Consider the following 23134-nt stretch of genomic DNA (forward strand, 5'->3'; position numbering starts at 1 on the left):
TGATATAAATGATTTTTTTTTATTTTTTTATAATTAAGACAAAAGAAAAAAAATATATATAAAAAAAGTTTTTTTTAATTATATATATATATATATATATATATATATATATATATATATAAAATATTATAGTTGTAGACTAAAATTACTTTTTGCCACACCTGCCAATGGCTGGTGTGATAATGTACCGGCCACATGGCAGTTATGACAACAACATTTTAGATACCAGTTAAAATTCACAATTCTCTCTTGCAATTTCAATACCACAGCTAAAACTACTAGCCTGACTAATATGAATTTAAAATATTATTAAAGACAAGTAAACAGTCAGTATTTAAATAAGAATAGATAATCAAATTATAAGCAAAAGCACAGATAAATACAATATAACAAAGATACAAATGAAATAAACTGTGGTTAATTAATAAATGTTCAGGTTTTTCAGGTAGGTCTGACAGGAGTTTTCAGGTACAGAAATTTAATAAAAGAAAAGCAAAGTAACACTGCAAAGTCTTCACTGTATAAATTAAGCATCCTTATTAATTAATCCTTATTAAAATGTACAAAAGTTATTCAGACAAGATCATTTTTTCTTTGTCCTTTGTTGTTTGATTAACATTAAAAACACAGACAGCAGCAGGAATATTAGGATGCTGTCACTTTAAGACCGAATGCACTAATCTAATACATCGGTTCCCAACAGGGGGGTCGCGGCCCACAAGGGGGCCTCAGCGAGCTCTGTGGGGGGTCGCGTCATATTTTGAAAAGTTTGGAGCAATTTGTATTAAATAAAAGTCCTTAACTTTTTTCTGTTCAAAATGTATATAATGAGCGAGTTCATCATGAATCCATTTTCCAAACCGTGTTTTTGTCTTATCCTGAACCACTATGGTACACCTATAAGTGATTACATTGGGACTATTTTACCCTGGTTCGGATCGCTGCCGCTGCGGAGTAGCCCAGTACCTGCGTGACTCGTCATAGACGCGTACACAGAGAGAGAAGTAGTTCCGGCTACAATGTTCTTCCGAAAGACGCATTATTCTGTTATTAAACGCATGTTTGTTATCGCTCGCTATAGCGCCAAAAGCCTAAAAAATAAAGCCTCACATTGATAAAGCCTCACAAATAACATACAAGTATTGAGGCCCCAGACAGAAGTCATTTAGTAATAGCCTATATTCATTCTTTTTTTACCTACACACAAGTGTGAATACTGATATTTTTGTTATTGCATTTAAAATAGGGCAAATTTATAGGCTACTCCTAGGCTTACATTTTTAAATTACAAAGGGCCTACTAATGTTTTTGTTATTGTATTTTCAATATTATAGGCTATTATTTGTGCATAAACATATCTGTTTATAGTAAACATACCGTTTGTTTGAAAACAACATTTTTGTCATCCTTGCTGCAAGCTTACAAGAGCGAAAATATCATTAAATGTGAAGGGGGGCCCTAAAATTTTTTCTTGGGAAAAAGGGGGTCTCAGACAAAAAAAGGTTGGGAACCACTGATCTAATACACTGATACTGTACACATGCATTTACTTTCTCAACGGTTTACGTTCATTTAAGACATAAACGACTATGTTTACTAGGATACCCGCTATTTTCTTACATAATTTTGTGTGAATTTGGCCGCTCGAGTGCAAGATGACGTGAAAGAGAGCTCAGTGTAGTATTCAAGTAATTTGGCGCTTGGCAAATGTTAATTTTAGGTCATATATATATATATATATATATATATATATATATATATATATATATATACTAGTGCTGTCAAAGTTAGCGCGTTAATAACGCGTTAACGCAAAATCATATTAACGGCACAAATTTTTTTTAACGGGCGATTAACGCAGCGCGTATTTTCTGTTTGATCCGTGGCCCAACCCCTAGTTGGAGAAATGGAGATACACAGTGTTGCCAACTTAGCGACATTGCAGACCCCTTTAGCGATTTTTTCCCTTCAAAAGAGCGCCCAAACCTTATTTCGTTTCTGAGAATCGCCGGTACTGCTCTCTCAGCCCGCGCGCACCTCTCTCTCTCTCTCTCTCTCTCTCTCGTGCGAGGCAGAGAGGAGCAGCGCTTTAATTCAGTTAAACACAGATATTATGTTGCTTCTCTAATTTTACATGCAAGTATAGCCGAAATCACAACACAAATATTGTCTTTATCTTATGTGTATTTGATTTCACCAGACGACGGCTCGATTATCAGGATTTTTGTGCAGATTAACGTCTTGGAAGGGAGAGCTGGTTATGTCTTAATGGGTCGCGTTTCAGTCACTATTTCATATTCATTCCGTTGTTTGAAAAAACAAACAGTAAAATATACCAATGAAAACAGTTTTATTCAGAATTTAGCTTCATTAAAATGGGCACAGAGAGAGACAAACTAATGTAATAATAAATAATAAATGTACACTTAGCATTTTCAGAAGAGCTGCCCTGTCATGCAAAAATCTAAACATGTTTGTGTTAGTAAATTGCTCAGTGCAAAGAAAGAGAATAATGGGAATCTGGTATTTCTTTGTTCTTTCTACATGTGTCTAATAGACATGAACAAGTTCTTTGAAAAACATCTATGACCTTTGAAACATGTCTCGTCTTCATGCTCTATGTTGACTATGGTTTCAATAATAAACATACATTTGCATAAAGCATCCATATTTATCCATGCCCATGTTGATTTAGAGTATTACAAACTCGAAAAGTTTTCATTTAAGGTACATTTAGAACAAATAAAAAATGTGCGATGAATTGCGATTAATCGCGAGTTAACTCATGACAATCATGCGATTAATCGCGTTTAAATTGTTTAATCGATTGACAGCCCTAATATATACACATATAAATAAATATGATAAATTATACATTTAAAAAAAATAGATAAATAAATAAATCTGGGATTTTAATGCATACAGAAAATTGGCATAGTATACTGAGCACATTATACATTTTGTCAAAATAGTAAAAGTAAGATAGTATCCCATTCTGATTATCTGGTTGAGATCTAACCGGTTCCTCACCTTTAAGGATGACTCTCCATCTCTGAGACTATTCTGTGTCTCATCTCCCTGCGTGGGGCTCGCGGTCGGTGCCACGCTGAGTTCATCCTGTATGAGGAGTCAAGCAAACAGGTAAAACAAAGTGTCAGGCCTAGATGCTCCCCACAGAGCTTCAACTAGGGCAAAACTGCAGTCGCTGCCTCCATCTAGGACAGAGGAAAGCTAGAGGCAGCTAGATGACAATGAGCTGCTGTTTAGAGCCAAGCGTCCCCGAGGTGGGTTCGACTGTTTGTTTACCGGAACAAATCCGCATTTAAGTCTGCAATAGCTGGTTAGAGCTCAGACTGACAATGAGGGGAGATGGGATAGACTTGTAAAACGCTGAGTCAACCGTCATTATTGTTTTTATAATGATGGCAATAGGTTGCCATGTACTTGCATCATATCTTTTGAAAAGTCAGAAACACTGGCTTAAAAGCATGGCAGACTGCAATAAAACCGTTATATAAGACTTTTATTTTATTCACTACAATTTTATTGGACTCCATATGAGACTATATGCCCCTATTATGCTTTTTCGGATATTATCTTTCATGTAGTGTGTTAAAGAGCTGTTTGTGAATGTAAAAGGTCTGCAAAGTTTCAAAGATAAAAGTTATTGTCCCCCAAAAGAAAGAACAGATTCTGAACTGCCTGAAACGAGACGTCAATAATTCCACTCTTACTTCCTCTACATAGGTTTCTAACATTTTTGCATAATGCCCACCTATGATTTTCATTGGCTAACCATGAATAACGTCTAATTTGACTCGCCCTCAAACACTGTAGGTTCTTGTTGTCTACATTGAGAAGACGCTGTTTTCTGCACTGCGAGAGCAAATCCACACTGCATGCACTTCCAAAGGATAAGGATCAGATGGATGATGTAAAACCTACGCTATCGTTACTGTTTGTATCAAGCCTCCAGAGCTGAAATTCAGATATGGTAATGTACATGTCATTTCCGACCAACAGACCAATCACAAAAAATGGGGCCTTCTGACCAATCTGAGAAGAGTAGGCTCTCAGAAAGGAGGGGTTTAGAGTTAATTCATGGCCTCTGACCTTTACACAAAAGATTGAGGGTGTTGATTTGTCGAGGACTCACCTTGATTATAAGCGATTTCGGTGGGCTTATGCTCAGAGGGAGGCTTTCGGGTAACTGTGGCTTCTCTGTTACAACTGGAACAGCTGGCGCATTTTGAATGGTCTGAAACAACAGTTTAAATAATAAAACTCGTTGCTTGACGTGGTTAGGACAAAAAACAGACTTACAGAGAAGATACTCTTTAAATACTGATACTAACATCAATGTCAAATGTTTTAGATCTGAGCCATTACCTACATCAAGGACATCCAACAATCTAAGATGTGAGAAGAGTCAAAGGAACATTTTATAACACTTTACCGAATTGACTGCAGTTTTTGGAGACATTGAATATCTAAATAAATAAGAAAATCTGTTCTGTTCCATTGATGATCAAGCCTAAGAAAAAGTCATGTTTAACTGGTGTCTATTTATAATGTATTGTACCTCACTGGAGTAGAATGAGGAAGGCTGGGAAGGAAAAGGAGCGACAGCCATTTGATTGAGAGCATCTTCATTCCTATCAACAGACAGAAAAAAAAATCTAAAGTTTAGGTATATCAGCTGAGGTATAAAGTATTTGCACAACTTTTCACAAATTATTTACAAAAATATTCATAAAATAAAATATATAATAGACATTTACATTTTTTTTTTTTTTACAATTTTTATATACAGTACCTGTCAAAAGTTTGAAAACGTTATGATTTTATGTTTTTGAAAGAAGTCTCTTCTGCTCATCAAGTATGCATTTATTTGATAAAAAATAGTCAACAGTAATATTGTGAAATATTGTTACAATTCAAAACATCTGCTTTCTATTGTAATACAAGAGGTTTCTTTCAAAAAAATTTTTTTTATGTTTCCAAACTTTTGACAGGTACTGTATTTTAGTTTTATGGTAACGCTTCACAATAAGGTCTCATTTGTTAACATTAGTTATTAACTAACATGAACTAACAATGTGAGAAACATTTGTTACAGTATTTATTAATCTTTGTTTATATTTGTTAATAAAAATAAAGTTGTTTGTTCATGTTAGTTCACAGTGCATTAACTAATGTTATTACACAGCTCTGTGGAATACTTGATTGTGATTGGTCAATCGCGCCATCCAGCGGTATGTTATTCCCAGATAACAACCTCTCAAAGCAGATAACGCAGGCTCATCAGGGTTACTGAAGTCAGCAGCGCAATACATTGCTAGGAACAATACATTGCTAATAAATTATTAAAACTCAGTCGAATCAATATTTTGTGTACAGTTATTTAATTATGCCAACTCGCTCTCTTTTGTTTCATACAAACACAGCTGCTGCCATTTTGTGACTGTTGTTTTGTACACTGTTGGATTATAAGATACAAACAGGTACGATTTTAAAACAGTTTAATCTCCATAATTATTTATGTGGGGAAATGCTCTGTAATAAGTGGTATGACTGTATACCATATCTCTTAAATGTCCGTCTAGTTTGAACTTGCCCCGTTGTAACTGCTCTCCGCGGAAGCTTTGCGTTTAAAGACCTAATAAAATATTTCAACTCAGATCAATATTTTGAGTCTAATTATTTACTTATGTGGGGTCCTCATCACCCTGACGGGGTTTATGTTGAGAGAACAACCGGCTGGATGCACATTACCCCTTACTTCACAAATACGTTTGATTTGAATAATGTATGAGTAAATGTTGAGATTAACATTAACTAAGATTAATAAATGCTGCAGAAGTATTGTTCATTCTTAATTCATGTTAACTAATGAAACCTCATTGTAGAGTGTTACAAGTTTTATTTTTACTTTTATCTTATTTGTGATCGAATTTTAAAGATAATTATTTTTTTTGTCAAAGAAGAATTTATCCCATCCTGTCGATGACGACAAAATTGGTCTTGCTCGCTTTCTACTTCTCATGTTCCCACATATGTCTCTTGGCAGTTTTCTACAGTCAGATCGATAAGGACTGATGGGGCAGATGAATTGAGATGTTGCACTATAAATCCTCTGAGCCTCTTCCTCAAGATCTTAGGTTGATGAGAAATATCGCTCGCTACATCCCTCCTTCTGTTCACCTTGGCGTTATTGTTAGGGATGTGACGATAACCGCATCACCGCAATATCGCGTTAATGAGATGCCTACCGCGGTGTGAGGTCATCACCGCACCTTTTTTTTTTGCTGAAAGTTACAGGAGTGCATATGGTGTGTGATATGAACTATAAACACATTAATATTTGCTTATAATTTACTGTATTCTGCGAGTCCCATGTTCAAGGGCTTCTGGAGAAAAAAAAAACGCTTCCTGCGCAAGGGAGGGACAGTCCATGGGGGATTTATTTTTTGTGTGTGTCTGATTATTATTAATTAACTGCTAGGTTTCAGTACTTGTGATGTTTACAGATAATGTTCAATTAAATACAAACAAACACAGGCATAAAAGACAAGCATAACGTAAACAGTTGGAGTTAGATTTTAATTGCAAGTAGCAATCTCTCTTATGTAGTATAGGCAATAACAGTTGACGGCGCTAGCCGAATGACATTATTCAAAAAATAGCCACGAATCTAAGCCAAATACTGTGTCGCCTTTGAGGCAGGTGACAATTAAGGGGAAGCCGGTGAATTTGGACAAGGCAATATGCCGTATTTGTCGCACAAAAGTATCCGTCTCGCGAGGAAATACCACTAACTTAAGACCACATCTTAGAAAAATTAGTCATCCTGTGGCGTTTGCTGGACTTAAGTGCAGCACACCTACCTAGGTCGGCGACACACCAGGCTGCGTGGCGTGTCCGTTTTTATTTCGGCTCTCATGTTAACAGGTTAGAGCTTGCACACTGCCTGCGTGAGACGCGCGTCTCAGTTGCTGCACGAGCCGCGCGGAAAACGCGTGCATGCAAGAAATAGAACCGACGCCTATTTTTCCTGTTTCCTGGCAAAATAGAATAGGAAAAGATGTTTGTATGTCATTTTGACATGAATGCATATTAATAAATTACATTTTGATGTTTGAAAGTTTAGGTTTTGACATAAATGCAGATATAAATGTAATAAAAAAAAAATGATCGATTTTCAAATATTGCACCTGTCAATACAGAACGAAATTCTGTTAACCGCCAAACCGCGAGATTTGTTGTTTCTTTACCGCGGTAAGAAAAAATCCCATACCGTCACAGCCCTAGTTATTGTCTCTGTACACTAAACGCCCGGTTTCCAATTTCTGTTTTTGTCAAGGTAAGTTCGATGCCAATGATCAAAATGGATTGTTTCATAAGTTCTTACATTATTTCCAAATAACACCAAATTTGGAAACTAGTCCTGACTTCATTCAGTTCCAAAATCCCTTTGCTAAAGAACTTGGTAACCATCCACAATGACACTGTGACACTTTGCCATTCACGTCACAGGTGGACATGTTTCAGTCTTTACCACTGCCCAGTTATGTTGCCAAGGCAACATGTTTTTCTCCATGACATTCCGTCATGTGTTGACGAATGACTTTTGACCCAAACAAATAACTTACAATGGCTTTCAGAACAGTCTAAATGACAAAAATCCTCTCAAATCCCACCCACTGGACTGATGGCAATGCAAACTGTGCATTATTAAAGCCAATCTATTAATATTCAGTGGCACGTCAACATTTGTTTTGATAGCCTTAAATTGAGCTGTCACATTTCTTTGACTGATGATGAGCTGTAGATAGCGAAGAGATATTAGTGTCATTACACAGCCATTATCAGCAAAACCTGACAAAACAACCTGGCAAATAAAGGTCAAGCTAAAAAATACTCATATGAAAACACAATATATGAACAGAAACAGATGATAAGTCTCTGATTATGCCTGTAATGACAGAATCAGCTTTCGTTCATGATGGACTGAAGGGCTGTGTTGTTTTTACGCTGTATTGCATTTCAAAATATCTCTTTGCTATCAATGTTATATGGTGATAGCAGATCCAGTCTATTACACCATATCATTCCTCATTCTCTGGATGGTATGACATGTCTCCAGAAACACTGCTATCAAAATGCCATCAAGTATCACATTTTAATAGCTGAGAATGTCATTATATCACGTTATATATGTCTTTTTATATCAACTGTATCAATGTCACATGTCCTTGCTCTTGTAAGGCTTGCCAATACACAGAAACAAGCATGCGTTTTATTCGGTACTTAGGAAGTGACAAAAGACAGATATAACGTGATATAATGACATTCTCAGCTATTAAAATAAATAAAAATAGATAAATAATATGATAAAATAATCGTATCCAACTGTATCGTGGCAGATCTTGCAAACTTTGTCGTTGCCACTGCCATTGGTAGTCACATCATCATGTTACTGCGCCTTAACAAAATGACCAAACAAAACAAAACAAAACAAAATGACCAAACTAAACCAAACCAAAATAAAAAACTATACTAAACTAAATAAAAAATAAAAACAAAAACAACTAAAACCAAAAGAAAAAAAGTTTTTTTTTTACCAAACTAAACAAAACAAAAACCAACCCAAATCAAACAAAACAAAAATGACCAAACCAAACAAAAAACAAAACGCCCACACCAAACTAAACAAAACAAAAATTTAAAACCAAACCAAAACAAAAATGACCAAACTAAATCAAAAACAAAAAAAACCCCCCAGAATTAAACCGAAACAAAAATGACCAAACCCCCAAAAATTCGAAACCAAACCATACAAAAACAAAAAATAAAACAAAAAAGCCAAACCCAAAGAAAAAAAAGAACATGAAACATTTATTATATTATTATAATAATTATCATTAATAAAAAAATAAAATAAAATAAATATATATATATATATATATAAAATTGTTTATTAATTCTGAGACTGGAATATGCAGGGAATATTGGAACCCTTAAAAAATTATTTGTTACAGTGCAGGAACAAGTGAACAAAGCTGAAACTGAGAAACTTGGGGGAAATTGGCAACTAGTTTCAGTACCTTAAATATACACTTTCCATATATTCATATAAATGTAATCTGAAATATTAATCTGAATTTTTTTTGTCTCCAACATGTCCATGTTATTTGGCACCAGCCAATATACAGACATAACTGCATCAACATCTTATCACACATAGAAATGGATTTCACACGTTCATTACAGATGTGAAAGTACTGGCACTGACTCAGATTGTTTAAATCCTACACAGACTGCCATTGCCTGCTTTATGATCCTAATTAGCCATGGTGCCTTGGGTTTTCAGCACGATCAACGAGTTTGGTCAGAAAAAAAGCAATCTACTTGTCGATATCAGATGATAAAGCTGTGGGCGAGTGGGATTGCTTGATTTGAGTAATTGTGAGGAGGAAAGAATATCAGTTTCTGTGAACATGTTTCAAGCTCAAGACAGTGACAATAATGCAATGCATTTTGAGCTTGTTATAAATGTTAGAGCTGTGAATGAATTAATCATTGATTACAATATTATGAAACACATTTCAATATTCCAGAGGTAAAAACGAACACATTGTAATAAATTCATAAACTCATTATTTTTAATGAGTTAAAGAATTCATACCAAAGCTGAAATGAGTCATTTTAACAAATTAACAGATGGTAGTGTGGAAAAACAGCAGGCTGAGGGTCGTCTCTGAGGGTTTCTCACCTGACCAGGACGAGTTTCACCTTTGACGCGGCGCTTTTTATTATGGCTGATGCGTTCTGGTGGCTCCTGCCGTACAACACCTGGTTGTTTATCTGATGGAAGCACAACAAATCAGACAAAACCATGATTTGTCAGTGAAAACAGTAACATGATGTTTATATTGTAGGTTTATCACATTTCATGACCAATTTATGTACAGTAATCTACGTAAATTGAAAGGGTTCACGGAAATGGAGGAAAACGTATGTGATGGTATTACAATTGAACCACATACCTAAAAAAAAACTGTGATAATATCATGGTACTTTGTTTCTTCTTTAGCAAGAGTTTCTTTAGCAATGTTTGTAAGTTTGATCACATTTCATGACCAACTTATATGCAGTAATCTAGGTAAATCGAAAAGGTACACATACTTCTTTTCTTCCAAGGAAAGTCATGCGATAGAACCACATCACAAAAAAAGTTGCTGCCTTAAATTTTTTAAAGCTACACTGTGTAATTTTTTTAGTTGATTCTTAGCAAAAAACACTTAGTTCTTTCAAAAACATATGTGCTCATTAATGTATATTTACTTATTTCAAGTAATAAAGTATTCTCGTAAGTTTATAATCTGCCATTGAAAGTACATACGGGTGAGGGGTTCGAATCAGGGGGGCAGGGTTTCATATTATTTTGAAGTTTCCCCGGGCGCCGCCATTGGCTAGCGGACCATCACCTGCTGTTAGCATCCCATTGACTCCCATTCATTTTGGCGTCACTTTGACAGCGAATAACTTTACATCTGAGGCGTTTAAAGACTCCATTTGTCCATTATTTATTTCTAAAGAAACACGAAAATGTATAAAAGGCTCCATTACCTTGTATCTTATGTTATGGCCCCGTAGAAGCAGTTTTTGTAAAAATAGGCTAACGATTGCGTCGCACAGTAGAGAATTACCGTATGGACAGAAGGAGAAGCTCACGCGCAATCGGGGGGACGTGGAGGCAAAATGACAAAGTAATTAATCAGAATACCTAGCAAAAGTTGCTCCTGCTCCTAGCTCACGGACACCTCCTACTCACACTCTCCGTCTCTGCAAGATTCGGAAGGGAATGATTCAGATTTCTCTTGGCACAGCTACTAGAAGACAGACGGGTTGCTCACGTCACATCTACGTCGTCAAGCTCAGTTTGAGTCTGCGCAGTACGCTCGACCATCAGGAAGTAAGTGCTTCTAATTGACTTCACTTGTCTCCGTTGAATCCAATGGGGTCGCTGTGTCCAGTTTATATACTGTCTATGGTTCGAATGCCGGTCGCCATGTTGCCCCTCCATCTTAAAACTACATTAGCCAAAGAGGGACATACCTGTAAATTCAAGCTTCGCCTTTCGCGCTTTACACTCAGTGACACAAGAGACGAATGCGAGGGGGAGATTACTCGCGACTGCCGGCAGATTTGAAAGATTGCTGATGGAGGATCACACCTATTTTCGAGGACATGAAGCAGAGTCGCCAAGGAAGCGAAAGAGAGAATTAAAACGTCAGTGCGACAGGCAAATCAGCAAGACCAAAGTCAATATTGGAGTAACCTTTCCCCGATGGAAAGAGTTCGAGGAGCAAAGATTTTAAAACGGACGCCGAAGTTGCCTGCTTTCTTCTCGACAGGTAATCCAGCCTATTTGTGTAAATTCGAAGTTTTATAGTTGCTTGTCTAACCATAGCATGGTTGTGCATAACGCCAGAACGACCTCTAGTATAACTTGCGTTACTTTTCCTCATGTCAATGGTGAAAAAGTATTGTTTACCTTGTAACATAAATCTGTGCTGCGACGGATCACAGGTGATAGTTTTAAAGGCGCAATTGGACGAAGTCGAACTGGAAGCCATGTTAATCTTGAAATAATACGGCCACCGTAGGAGTTAAAACGCCCTCGAAATTGAAAGGAACAGAAACTAATATTCACTGGGTAGTCATATACAATTTCACCGCTAGAAGGGGGAAAATATCACACAGTGTAGCTTTAAGTACAATCAACTTATAATTTTTTAGTCAGTTTAATGCAATTTAAGTTGAAATTACTTAAACATCCATGAAAAATAAGTTAAAGCAATGTAAAAAATATACGTTGTCGTAACTTATTGATCATAATTTTTCACAGTGATGGCACTTTAATGAGAGTTTCCTTTGCAAGATTTGTAAGTTCAACAGGACACACTGTGAGCTGGTTACAACTAACCGCATCTGAGTTTGTGAACACGTATTTGAGACCGGTTGACTTGTGTCTCCAATCACCTGTGACAGAATCATTAGCTGGAGCACTAGTGGATCGTGACTAATGCCACAGCGCGTTCACATCTAATGGAGATAGATATTAGACAAAGGTCAGCGAGCAACGGCTCTGAGCCTCGGCTGTGCTGAGCCTCAAATTCCACAGCAAAATGCGGCATTCGTACATGTCGACAGAACTGCTAAATCGATAGGTAATTCCGAGGAGGAAACTAATGTGGAAACCAAAATGCCATCTGGATGGGAAAAAGATTGGGCAATATATTGTGGGACACAGCAATACGGAGGACCAGTCGAGTTCATTCAGAAATGAATTGTGAATGGCTTTCTGAATTAGAGTTATTATATTTAACTGAAACTAAAACAAACAAAAACATTTGGTTACACTTTATTTTAAGGTGACGTAGTTACATTTTACTAACTCAAATAAGTATTTTAATTAACTACTTGTACTTACCATAGAGTTATGGTTAGGGTTTGGTTTAGGGTTAGTTACTTGTAATTATGCATAATTAATAGTAAATAAGTAGTAACGTGTCACTGTCACTTTAAAATAAAGTGTTACCAAAAATTGTTAAATTTTTTTTTTTTTTTAGTACTTATTTTATTTCAGCTTGTTGTCAAAGCAACATTTCTCCTTTTTTTTGTTAAACTTGATATACTAAAATAACTAAAACTAAACAAAAAATTAATAAAAAACCAAAACTTATAAAAATGACAAAACTGACTAATACTTTAACTGAAATAAAAAAAGAAAATGGAAATATAAAAAAAATTCAAAATATTAATAAAAACTATAATATTATCTCAATGACACTAAATTGAATGTAGTTTGAAGAAGCAAACAGGTTTCAGAGTCATTTGATTGTCAACTGAAATTGTAGGCTAGATTTTATTTATTTCCTTGTTAAAGGTGCACTGTGTAATTCTTAGCGACATCTAGTGGTAAGGTTGCGAATTACAACAAACAGAAGTTACGGTGGCCGACAGGAAAAGATGTCGTCATCTGAGACAGCAGAGAGTAGCCAGTTAAACAAGGTTTATTTACAAAGATTAATTAAGAAATTAGGTTTACTTAATTATTCAGTAAAACAATATGTTATTGCAAATATTATTGTTACTTGTACATCATTGTGTCAGTTTTTTATTCACTGACTTTAGCTAGCTTCTTTCCACGAAGAACAACATAGTGACGAAACGCATTTGTCCGTTTGTAAACATTTTTACAACTGTAGAAACATTTCAATGTAAGGGGACCCGCCGTGTATGTAGATAGAAATGGCTCATTCTAAGATAATAAAAACATAACGGTTCATTAAGTAAGGTCTTTTTACACCACTGAAAACATAGTTATGTATGATATTGTATTTCTATCAACATATCCTCCTAAATATTACACAATGCACCTTTAAATATGAATTACCCATAATAATACTATAATACACACAACATGTAGGCTATTTCCAGAAATATTAGATGATATCATTAATAACCTGCATAAGTTTGGATTTAATTTATTTTTCATAATGCCCAGGAAGAGGTGTTAGTGAGGCCAGCAGGGGGTGCTCACCCTGTGGTCTGTGTGGGTCCTAACACCCTAGTGTAGTGACGGGGACACTATACTGTCAAAGAGCACCGTCCTTCGGATGAGATGTTAAACCGAGGTCCTGACTCTCTGTGGTCATTAAAAATCCCATGGCATTTCTCGTAAAGAGTAGGGGTGTAGCCCCGGTGTCCTGGCCACATTCCACCCATTGGCCCTTCAATCATGGCCTCCTAATAATCCCCTTACATTGAATTGGCTCTATCACTCTCTCTCCTCTCTCCACCTATAGCTGATGTGTGGTGAGCGCACTGGCGCCGTTGTACTGTGGCTGCCGTCGCATCATCCAAGTGGATGCTGCACACTGGTGGTGGTTGAGGAGAGATCCCCTGATATGATTGTAAAGCGCTTTGGGTGTACAGTCGTACATGTGAAAGCGCTATATAAATGCACGATTCTATTCTATTCTATTCATAAATAATTAATATAGTTATCAAGATTTATTTTAAATATTTTTTTATTGAGTTACAAAAATGCACTATTTTAAATGAAAGAAAAATTGCTTCTTGTCATTTAAATTCCAAATGTATCTTCCTGTGGGGTGTGGCCAATTCAATTCTAATTTAAACATGAATAAAAACATAAAAATGTGAATGTACAAAAACTTAAAAGTGAACAGACGTTATCAGTCTTGTTACATTGCCGTTTCAACTTTTGCAATGAATTGTGTCTTGTGGTGAGATTCTGGCGTTGGAAGGAGCTGAGAGAGATAAAGCGAGCAGGAGGAGACGGCAGAGAAAGTGATAAGCAAGAGCAGACAGAGATAGTGAAACTGAGGGCAGGTGGCTGCATTTGAAATTCATCCGGCCATCTGAGGCAAAACCTTGCACTTCTCGTTTGCACATAAATGGCTCAGGCACAGGTATAAACAGGTAGGGAAAGAGATAAAGGTCCACATCCAGAACAGTGAGCCTGGCCACCATGTCCCTCAAGTTTCAAAGTGATTTTGCCTGTATGAGACGGACCTAGACGACCCATGCTTCATTCAATATTACACCAGAATGAGAAAGAAATTGATGGGAACCGCCATTTTCCCCTTGGATTACAAGGGGCTCAACAGGAAAAGGCTATTACCTAGAGAAAGAAAAAAAATGAAAGAGAGAGGGATAGATAGCTTCTAAATCCTGAGCCCTGACCCATAATTCCTCACCGGGACCTCACCATAGGTTAGAGTCATTTTGTTAAAAAAAATTGGTAGGGACAGTTTGTTTTAATTTAATATATGTTTAAATAAATATATTTTGCAATACAAATAATTAATCGTTTATATTAATTAATTATTGCATGTCACTTATTAATACTAATTATAAATATTGAAGAAATAGTAATTGTATATTAAATGATATATTACTTTTAGAACAATTTATTCATAATGTTAATAGATTAAAAATAATAATTTAATATTAATGAGTAGTTTAATATTAGTTTAATAGTTAAATATATACACATACACACACACACACACACACACACACATAATTTTTATTGGCTACTCATTAATACCAATTAATATCAATTATAATAACTGCTAATGAACAAATAATGTAAAAAAAAAAATTCTGCTTCGATAAAGAAATACTGTTCGGAAGTTTGTCGGAAAGCTGAAGATGTTCACCTTCTCTAAGCTCCACCCTTGCAATTCAACACCCACCACTACAAACACTTGACTGTGTGTGTGTGAGTTTCACCTCTAACAGCTCGTCGCCCACTTTGATGCGTCCGTCGTGGCTGGCCGGCCCTCCGGTGCTGATCCCCACCACAAAGATGCTCATACAGGAACGATCCCTGTTCCCGGCCAGGCTGAGGCCCAAGCCGTTCCGGTCTTTCTCCAGATCCACGATCAGCAGCTCTCCTGGCAGGTCCGCATACCTCTGCCTGATCACCTCTAAAGCAAAAGAGGACACGTCAGATAGGGAATAGGGCTGGAAATAAAAGCAATTATTTTCCTAGAGGACAAAGATAAAGGTATTGTTTACATGAGCGTCTATTCAGTCCATCAGGCAGAGTATAGAAAACAGTATTGACATTCAATCTGAAAAGCCCCAAGGCTTGAAGAGCAGGCCCTTTTTCATTTCGAGAACGTCCTCGGTATCTCATCCGGGAACTCAGCCTAGTGTGGCGTCCAATTACACGTTATGTCACCAGATGCAGTGCTATTGAATTTAAGTCCAATCTAAATCTATTTATTCTAACCTAATGTGAATTTACTGCTTCCTCCTGATCGCAAATAATGCACGCAGTAAACTGCCGCCAACCGTGGGATCATGTTGAATGCAGACACGTCTCTATTTCTTCGAAACTTTAGAGCATCTGCTGAAGGTGGGAGCATCACATGGATGGGAATTTCAAGAGCCCTTTTGATTGCTAAGGTTGACTAGACTCATTTAAATTCTCTCTGACAAGAATGAAAAAAGAAAAGAAAAAAAGAAATGCGGCACTAGAGATTTTCCAGGTTGAGTGGAGAACAGAAATGAATCTTTTACAGCTCAAGGCTCAGGTGATATTACATCTTGACTTACAGAGCTCATGTAATTGATTCATGTTCACACGATGGTAAACAGTTGGGAGAAAGACCTGCAGCATTTAATCGACGCGTGCGTCTTCAAACTGCAGCATATTAATATGGACAAAGCGACCCTTAGCTGACCTAACACAAGCTCCTATCAAAACTAGGCCTTGGTTATCCTGCGGCACTTCCTGCAAAAGGGACAAAGTGATCGTCTCACTTTGCTTTTACTCGTCTCACATCTCAAAAGTCTGCATTATATGACTGTTATGGAAATGGGGGCTGAGCCGGGACTTTAAGGGAAAGTAGTGACTTGACTCTTGAGCACCGGGAACATTTGATAATCTTCCAAGCCAGCTGCTTCTCATGAATCTCAAAAGACTTCAATGGATGGAGAGATTTTTTGAGGGTTCTTCAGTTTTCGTGCTATCAAAATTCACTGTAGGTGCCGCTGGTGGGCACAAAACACTTCAGACGGAGATGATTCGCTGGCACTTTTAAACCACGGCGGACCATCAATTAGGACTTGACTGATGAGAAACCATGAGGGAACTTCGCAATACGGAATCAAAGAAAACCTGGCAATTTGTTTGCTGGTTTTAGATACCTAAACAAAATGAGGACATTGGCAGATGGTCAGAGAAGATGTTTCGTACTTTTAACAACTTTTTCATTCACTTTCAAACTTCAATAAATCCCACGCGACACTAACCGTAGCTCTTTAAAGCAGCACGGCAGCCATTCTGATTAAAACCACAGCTGTCGCATGTACGTGAGGGGATCCGTGACCTTTCGCATTTATATGAAAGCTCATCCCTGTTTCCTTTACACAGCGGTTTAGCTCTTTGGGGGTGCGTTAAGAGAGCCCTGCTACCATGTGAGAGGCCTAATTAAAAGCTTCAGGGTCAGAAGCAGTGACATAAAACTTCGGCAAATAGATGAAGTGAGTGTGTCACACCTCCTGTGTGAGCAAAAAGAGGAGAGATAAAGTGAGAGATGTAAGTGAGGTCAAAATAGAGAGGCTCTGTCTGTGTCTCATAACTGCTTCAGTCCATTAAAAGATATTTTTACGCCTCATCTGCAAAACAGGAAAAGTGTTAGTCGGATATTGCTGTTGGTTTATGCTTTTTTTGGGGGCTCTAAAAAAATATTCTTGTTGATGCATTTAGAGGAACAATTAAGAATAAACTTACCCTAGCACAAAGCCTGTTACTTTGCTTTAAAAACTAGGGTTCAGAGAAAGGGTTGTGACACTGAGAAAGGGCGAATATATAGCTTACGTATAAGTCACATTTTTACAAATATATATGTGATGTATTGATCTGGAGAGCAGGTCAAGCACATTAATTTACTTATTTGCGACATAAAATATGACATTGTACTGATCTAAATAAGCAATCATTCTTTCCGACCAATTCAAGTGCTCAAATTAACTTCATTACTTTAATAACTTTATATTCTATTTCATAGCTTAATTCCTACATTTGGCACCAGGGATTTTTGTGGATTTTCAGTGGATCAGCAATTATTACTAGATCATCAATTGTTAGTTTAGTCTTAATATTTCCACTTTGAGTATAAAGGATTCTGCTTTAATACAACATTTTATTCTAACAAGACAAATTTCAATCTGTATGATCAGGAGTGGGTAACACCTCCATATACGCATTCACACAGAAATCCAAATTATTGTTCATAATATAGTGTAAGCACTTTTCAAATCAGACCAGTTGATTTTAAAAGTCATGAGCTTAGCATCTAGGATGTCATTCATTGGCACCCTAGACAGCATGATAATTCAAAAAAATGCATTATGCATTAGGATAATCCCTGTCCTTTTATTGACCCATACATGTTGCTTCAGTTCACTCAGCTGATCATAGACACTCAAGTAAGAGGCTTATAATGCTGCGTCAGCATGAAGACATGAAAGATCGATGCTGGGTTATTCAAAACCGCAACGAGAGATGACTACTGTGAAAAGAGAGGGATGTTGTACAAGGAAAAATTACAGCAAAAACTATTAACATGATAGCAAATACTGTACTAACATTTGAATGACCTTAAGGCAGCCGCACCATCTAATAGAAGGAACGAAATCTTCTCAAGAACCATGATTAATAATAATAATAATAATTATTATTCATGGTTCTTGAGGAGATTTCGTTCCTAGTTTTTGCTGTAATTTTTCCTTGTACAACATCCCTCTCTTTTCACAGTAGTCATCTCTCGTCTCTCGTATATCTCGTATATCTTTTCATATGGAAAGGTGGAATCGCCTCAACCACCACAAATGTGCAGCATGCACCTGGATGATGCGACGGCAGCCATATTGCATAAGAACACCAACCACTAGGGCTGGTCCGAATACCATTTTTTGAGCTTCGAAGCTTCGGTAGTAAAGAACATCGAATATTCGAAGCTTCGGAGAGAGGGTGCAGAACATATTCTTCAAATTAAGGCAGTATTCTCTATGTGTCTGTCTGTCCGTTTGCAGTTTGATTATTTCGAGAACCGTTCATCCAATCGACTTCACAAGGGAGTGCAGTGTCGCATTTGGTGCAATATAGACGGACACGCAACACATTCAGAATGAATAAACTTTTAATAAACTACAGAACAGCGCGAGCGGGAAGCGGCGCACCTCACACGGGCAGGGCTTATATGCTCCGAGAATGGACACTGCACTAGTGATATAAAACGCACACACACAGGTCTGTTAACTTAAGCAACACTTTTAAGGTAATCTAATATTTTTCTGACTAACAAATTACTGACACAGTAAAGGGTAGATTTAAATAAAGAAAAACAAAATTTAAATAAAGAAAAACGTATTACAGTATTGTATTTCACCAGATTTGATAGTGTTAAACATATTTAAGCGCGAATGAGAACAATTTTGTGGGGGATGCCAGGTGTGCAAAAATTTCAAATCGAATAACAACCCACCGAACGAATATTCGGGTCCAGCCCTACCAACCACTCACAGGCTTATTGGTGGAGAGAAGAGAGTAATGAAGCCAAACAGTATTTATGATGATGATTAGGAGGCCATGATGATGGACAAATGCCAACTGGCAAATTTGGCCAGGATGCCGGGGTTAAACCCCAACTCTTTTTCGAAGGACATCCTGGGATTTTTAATGACCACAGAGAGTCAAGACCTCAGTTTAACGCCTCAGGCGAAAGACGAGTCACCTTCAAGACTTTCATCCTGATTGAGAGGTGTGCAGCGAACCCATCCTTGATCACATTATGAAACACATAGCAGCTCACGCGTGTAGCACTGCCTAGTTATTAGAGGTCAGACAGCCAATTGGCACGCAGAAATGACTTGTGGAGACCAAAGGGTCAACGTTTGCCTAGTTTTGGCACTGTAACTACACCTATATGCTGGAAAAAAGCATTAACTTCATTGGCAGCTGTTCATAAGTATCGGTGTATTCGGAAAAAAAGAACTCAATTCTCTGCAAGCAACATCTAAATTTTATATCATATAGTAAATATATTTGCATCTGATAACCCATCAACGCATCATTCAGAGAAAGGGAAGAAAAACGGAGATCGTTTTACTAATACTGACCCTTCATCATTTTCCGGACCCTCACTACAGGTCGCCCTCCATCCACACTGAGGGAGAAGTTGTGCCAGAGATTGGCATAAGCTCAAGGACTTTGTGTGCCAGACGGTGTGCATAAACTACAATAATGAGAAGGGAACATGGCCTTATTCAACAGTTTTACTCCACTGCACAAATACAGCACAGAAATTCAATAGCAAAGTTGCTCCCTATTGTGCTATTTGTTCAAAAAGGACCCTTTTTATGGCGTGGACAACATGTATGACACTAAAATGTGATTTTTTATTTACTGTGGTACCTGTACTGTGTTAATTCTACATATCAGTGGTTCCCAACCTTCAATTATTAATTTAGCAGATGCTTTAGAAAAGTACAAGACAGAAATGCATAAATATAAGTGAGACACTCTAAAGTGCATTGAGAAAATCTTGACATTTAACAGTTATGAAATCACAATATAGTCAATAACCAATCATTTTTTTGACAAATAAATATTCTAAAGATATTGAAAATAATTTTTTTTTTTTATTTAAAGACAAACTTTAAGAAAGCGGTAGTAGATGACTGCAAAGGTAATTCAATTTTTTAACTAAATAAAAAAAAATCTGTATGATAACCAGTATTTGTAATGGCCGAAAAAGTCTTTGTAATGGCTGAATGTTTCAGCTTTTATTTGACATTATTTAGCGTATTTTTACATACGCTACTTGGCATCATAAAACGTTTTAATGACAAATATACAACTCAAGCACCAAAATATAATCTTTGAATGATAAACATAACTAATATTATATTATATTATATTATATGAAAAGTGTGCATGTGAAATTACGCATGGGAACCACTGCTTGCATGTAGTTTTTTGTCCAATAACCAATACTGTAGCTACAATATAGTAAAGCTGTCTAATACAGACTAGTTATTCAGAGTACAAGGATTGATACAAGGAGTTTAGTCTAAACGGAGAACATCTTCGCTTCACCCCACAAGTGGAACGAACTACATCTTAAACTGTCTCTCTCTGCTCATTCTAGTGTGATACCAGGACAGCACACTACTGCATCTACATGTTCTACCTTCACATCTGACTACGCTAGTCTTTCATCAAGGCCTCGGGAGATCACAGCACTCCTTACTTTCCTCTTTCACGGCTGATGCATTCAAATCGATCTGCTTGCTCAAACCAAGGCTATATACTGCGTGGCTGCATCCGCACAGATCATAACAGTTGTTAACTCCCATCCCTCTCAAAGGATCGCTGATGAGCTGCAAAACTCTGAGCGCTGTTCACTCGCTTGTGAACTCTGGGTGGAAGAAACCCTTCAAGGACGTTCAGAGGTATGTTTTTGTCTGACACATGCCAACTTTTCAGCTCCTCTTGACTGGCACATTATTGTTCTGATAGCTAAAGACGTGTGAAGTGAAACCAAACACATCTGTAGGGGAGGCGGGCCAGCTGCTGCTAGTTTAATTAGAGAGCGCTGAGGATTGAGGCTGATGAGCTGCGCTGTGGGAAGGGTAAAACATGGAGGAGAGGCTGGGAAATATTTGATTTTCATGTTCAATCATACAGCAGGGAAGGATGATGTAGCCTTGTACAGGTGGTTTCAAACTTTTTGCCGTCTGACAGACAGCTTTCTGTGCCCGTGCTTGGGATGTGTGCGCTCAGAAAACGAACTATCAGAAGTTTAGACTGATATGGCTTTAAAACGCATGCAAATAATCAACTTTCATGATGATGAAGAACTGCAATGTCACATGAGCGTGAAAAAATTAAATACATTTAAATAAGAAAAATACTAAAATACTTAAAACACAGTAAATATTTTCACTTATTTCGTTCCTTATACAGAAACCTTGTGGTCAGTTGTCTTTGCTCAGGGACACAGTGGTCTCATGAGAGGTTTGATTCTACAACCTACAGTTATCCCAGATCTTAATAACTGTGCAATGCCTCCACCACAAAGAGGTCTCGTAAATTTAAAAATAAATAAATAAAAACAAAGTATCTGTTACATGAAGAACAAAGCAATACCTCACACCCCCTCGGGAGTTTGACTGTATGATAATAGTCTCTGACATGTCCCCTTGCTCTGAGCGCTTCCTCCCCTTCTGTGTCTCTTTCCATTGCACAAACATACACCTATTTATAGTATTATTTTTATTAATATTCCCTTCAAGAATTTACCCAGCCAAATACACTAAGCAAAAACACCTGCGCACACTTCGGGTGGGCAATTCGAGCCATTTTATTTCATGTTAAAAAAAGGTAGATATATTGATTTCAACATAGTTACGCTTGGCTTGAATAGTAGATAAACATCTAAATTTCTATTTTTTAAATTAATATAATAACTTAAAATAATAAAATATTTAAATAATTAAATACTAAAATACTGATTAAATACTTATTTGAAAATAAAAAAATATATATGTTTGTCATGTTGAGGACAATGTCTCTACCAAAATTTGTGAATATCAGACAAAATCTGTGGCAACCACAGCAATAAATAAAGGAGTCCATTGGCCACACCCAAAAGAAATGACCAAAGAATTGCTAAATGTTGCTAAGCTTCAATGAGTGTGCAAGATATTGTGAGTTTGAGTGTTTCAAAGGGACCAAATATGCATTTTTGAACTAGGGGGCGCTGTGGAGCCGATAAGGCATGCCTCTCCAGAATTGCAGTTTCAAATCAAAAGATGTACTAAAACAAATGTATCTGTTCACTTTCATGAATATTTAGCCATGGTAAGACCATCAAAACAGTGCGGAATGTACTGTAAAAATTGCACATTCCATCCAAGATGGCTGACTTCCTGTTGGGTGGGGTCAGATAAAACCAAGTGAACTTTGTCCTCCTCCATCATCAATGACCACACCAAATTTCATGCACATCGGAGAAACTTCATCCTGACCACAGCCTGCACTTGGGAGCGCTATAGAGCACCTCGACTATACCCAAGCACTACAAAACTTTTATATTTTTTGCAGGTCTGTTGTGTCTGCAAAGTTTCATAAGTTTTCGAGCATGGCAAAGGCCTCAAAAACAGGTGAATTCTCTAAAGGAGGAAAATAAATAAATAATAATAATAGTGAAAAAACATGCCAAAAACAATAGGGCTTTAGCACCGGTGCTCAGGCCCTAATAAATTAAATAAAAAATAATTAATAAATAATTTTTCCATTCATATTTTTAAAGTGATGGATGCAAAACAAAAAGGTACATTTATTTAAAAAATGTGTTTTACAATAATTATAATAAATTAATATTATTAAATAAACAACAAATCTGGCACCCTCATTGTCTTCTCTCAATGCCATTGCTGGCACACAAGTGTGTAAACAGTAGCCTGCGCTTTTAAAACGGCCTGCTCTGTACTAAACACACAAACAGCCTCTTAT

The 23134-nt window shown here is 36.9% G+C and overlaps 1 protein-coding gene across 9 annotated transcripts in view; it reads right to left on the reverse strand.

Moving 5' to 3' along the window:
• patj (PATJ crumbs cell polarity complex component) overlaps positions 1-23134 on the reverse strand; it is a 119342-nt gene that overhangs the window by 20648 nt on the left and 75560 nt on the right. For all 9 annotated transcript variants that reach the window (XM_082138661.1, XM_082138662.1, XM_082138658.1 and 6 more), the window contains exons 31-35: positions 15334-15530; positions 9776-9867; positions 4583-4655; positions 4157-4258; positions 3031-3117 (exon numbers count right to left, since the gene is read on the reverse strand). In XM_082138661.1, coding sequence (XP_081994787.1) covers positions 3031-3117; positions 4157-4258; positions 4583-4655; positions 9776-9867; positions 15334-15530 — 551 coding nt within the window. The remainder of the gene's footprint in view (positions 1-3030; positions 3118-4156; positions 4259-4582; positions 4656-9775; positions 9868-15333; positions 15531-23134) is intronic.

This window comes from Leuciscus leuciscus, assembly GCF_965113295.1.
Source record: "Leuciscus leuciscus genome assembly, chromosome: 15".
Lineage (NCBI taxonomy): Eukaryota > Metazoa > Chordata > Actinopteri > Cypriniformes > Leuciscidae > Leuciscus > Leuciscus leuciscus.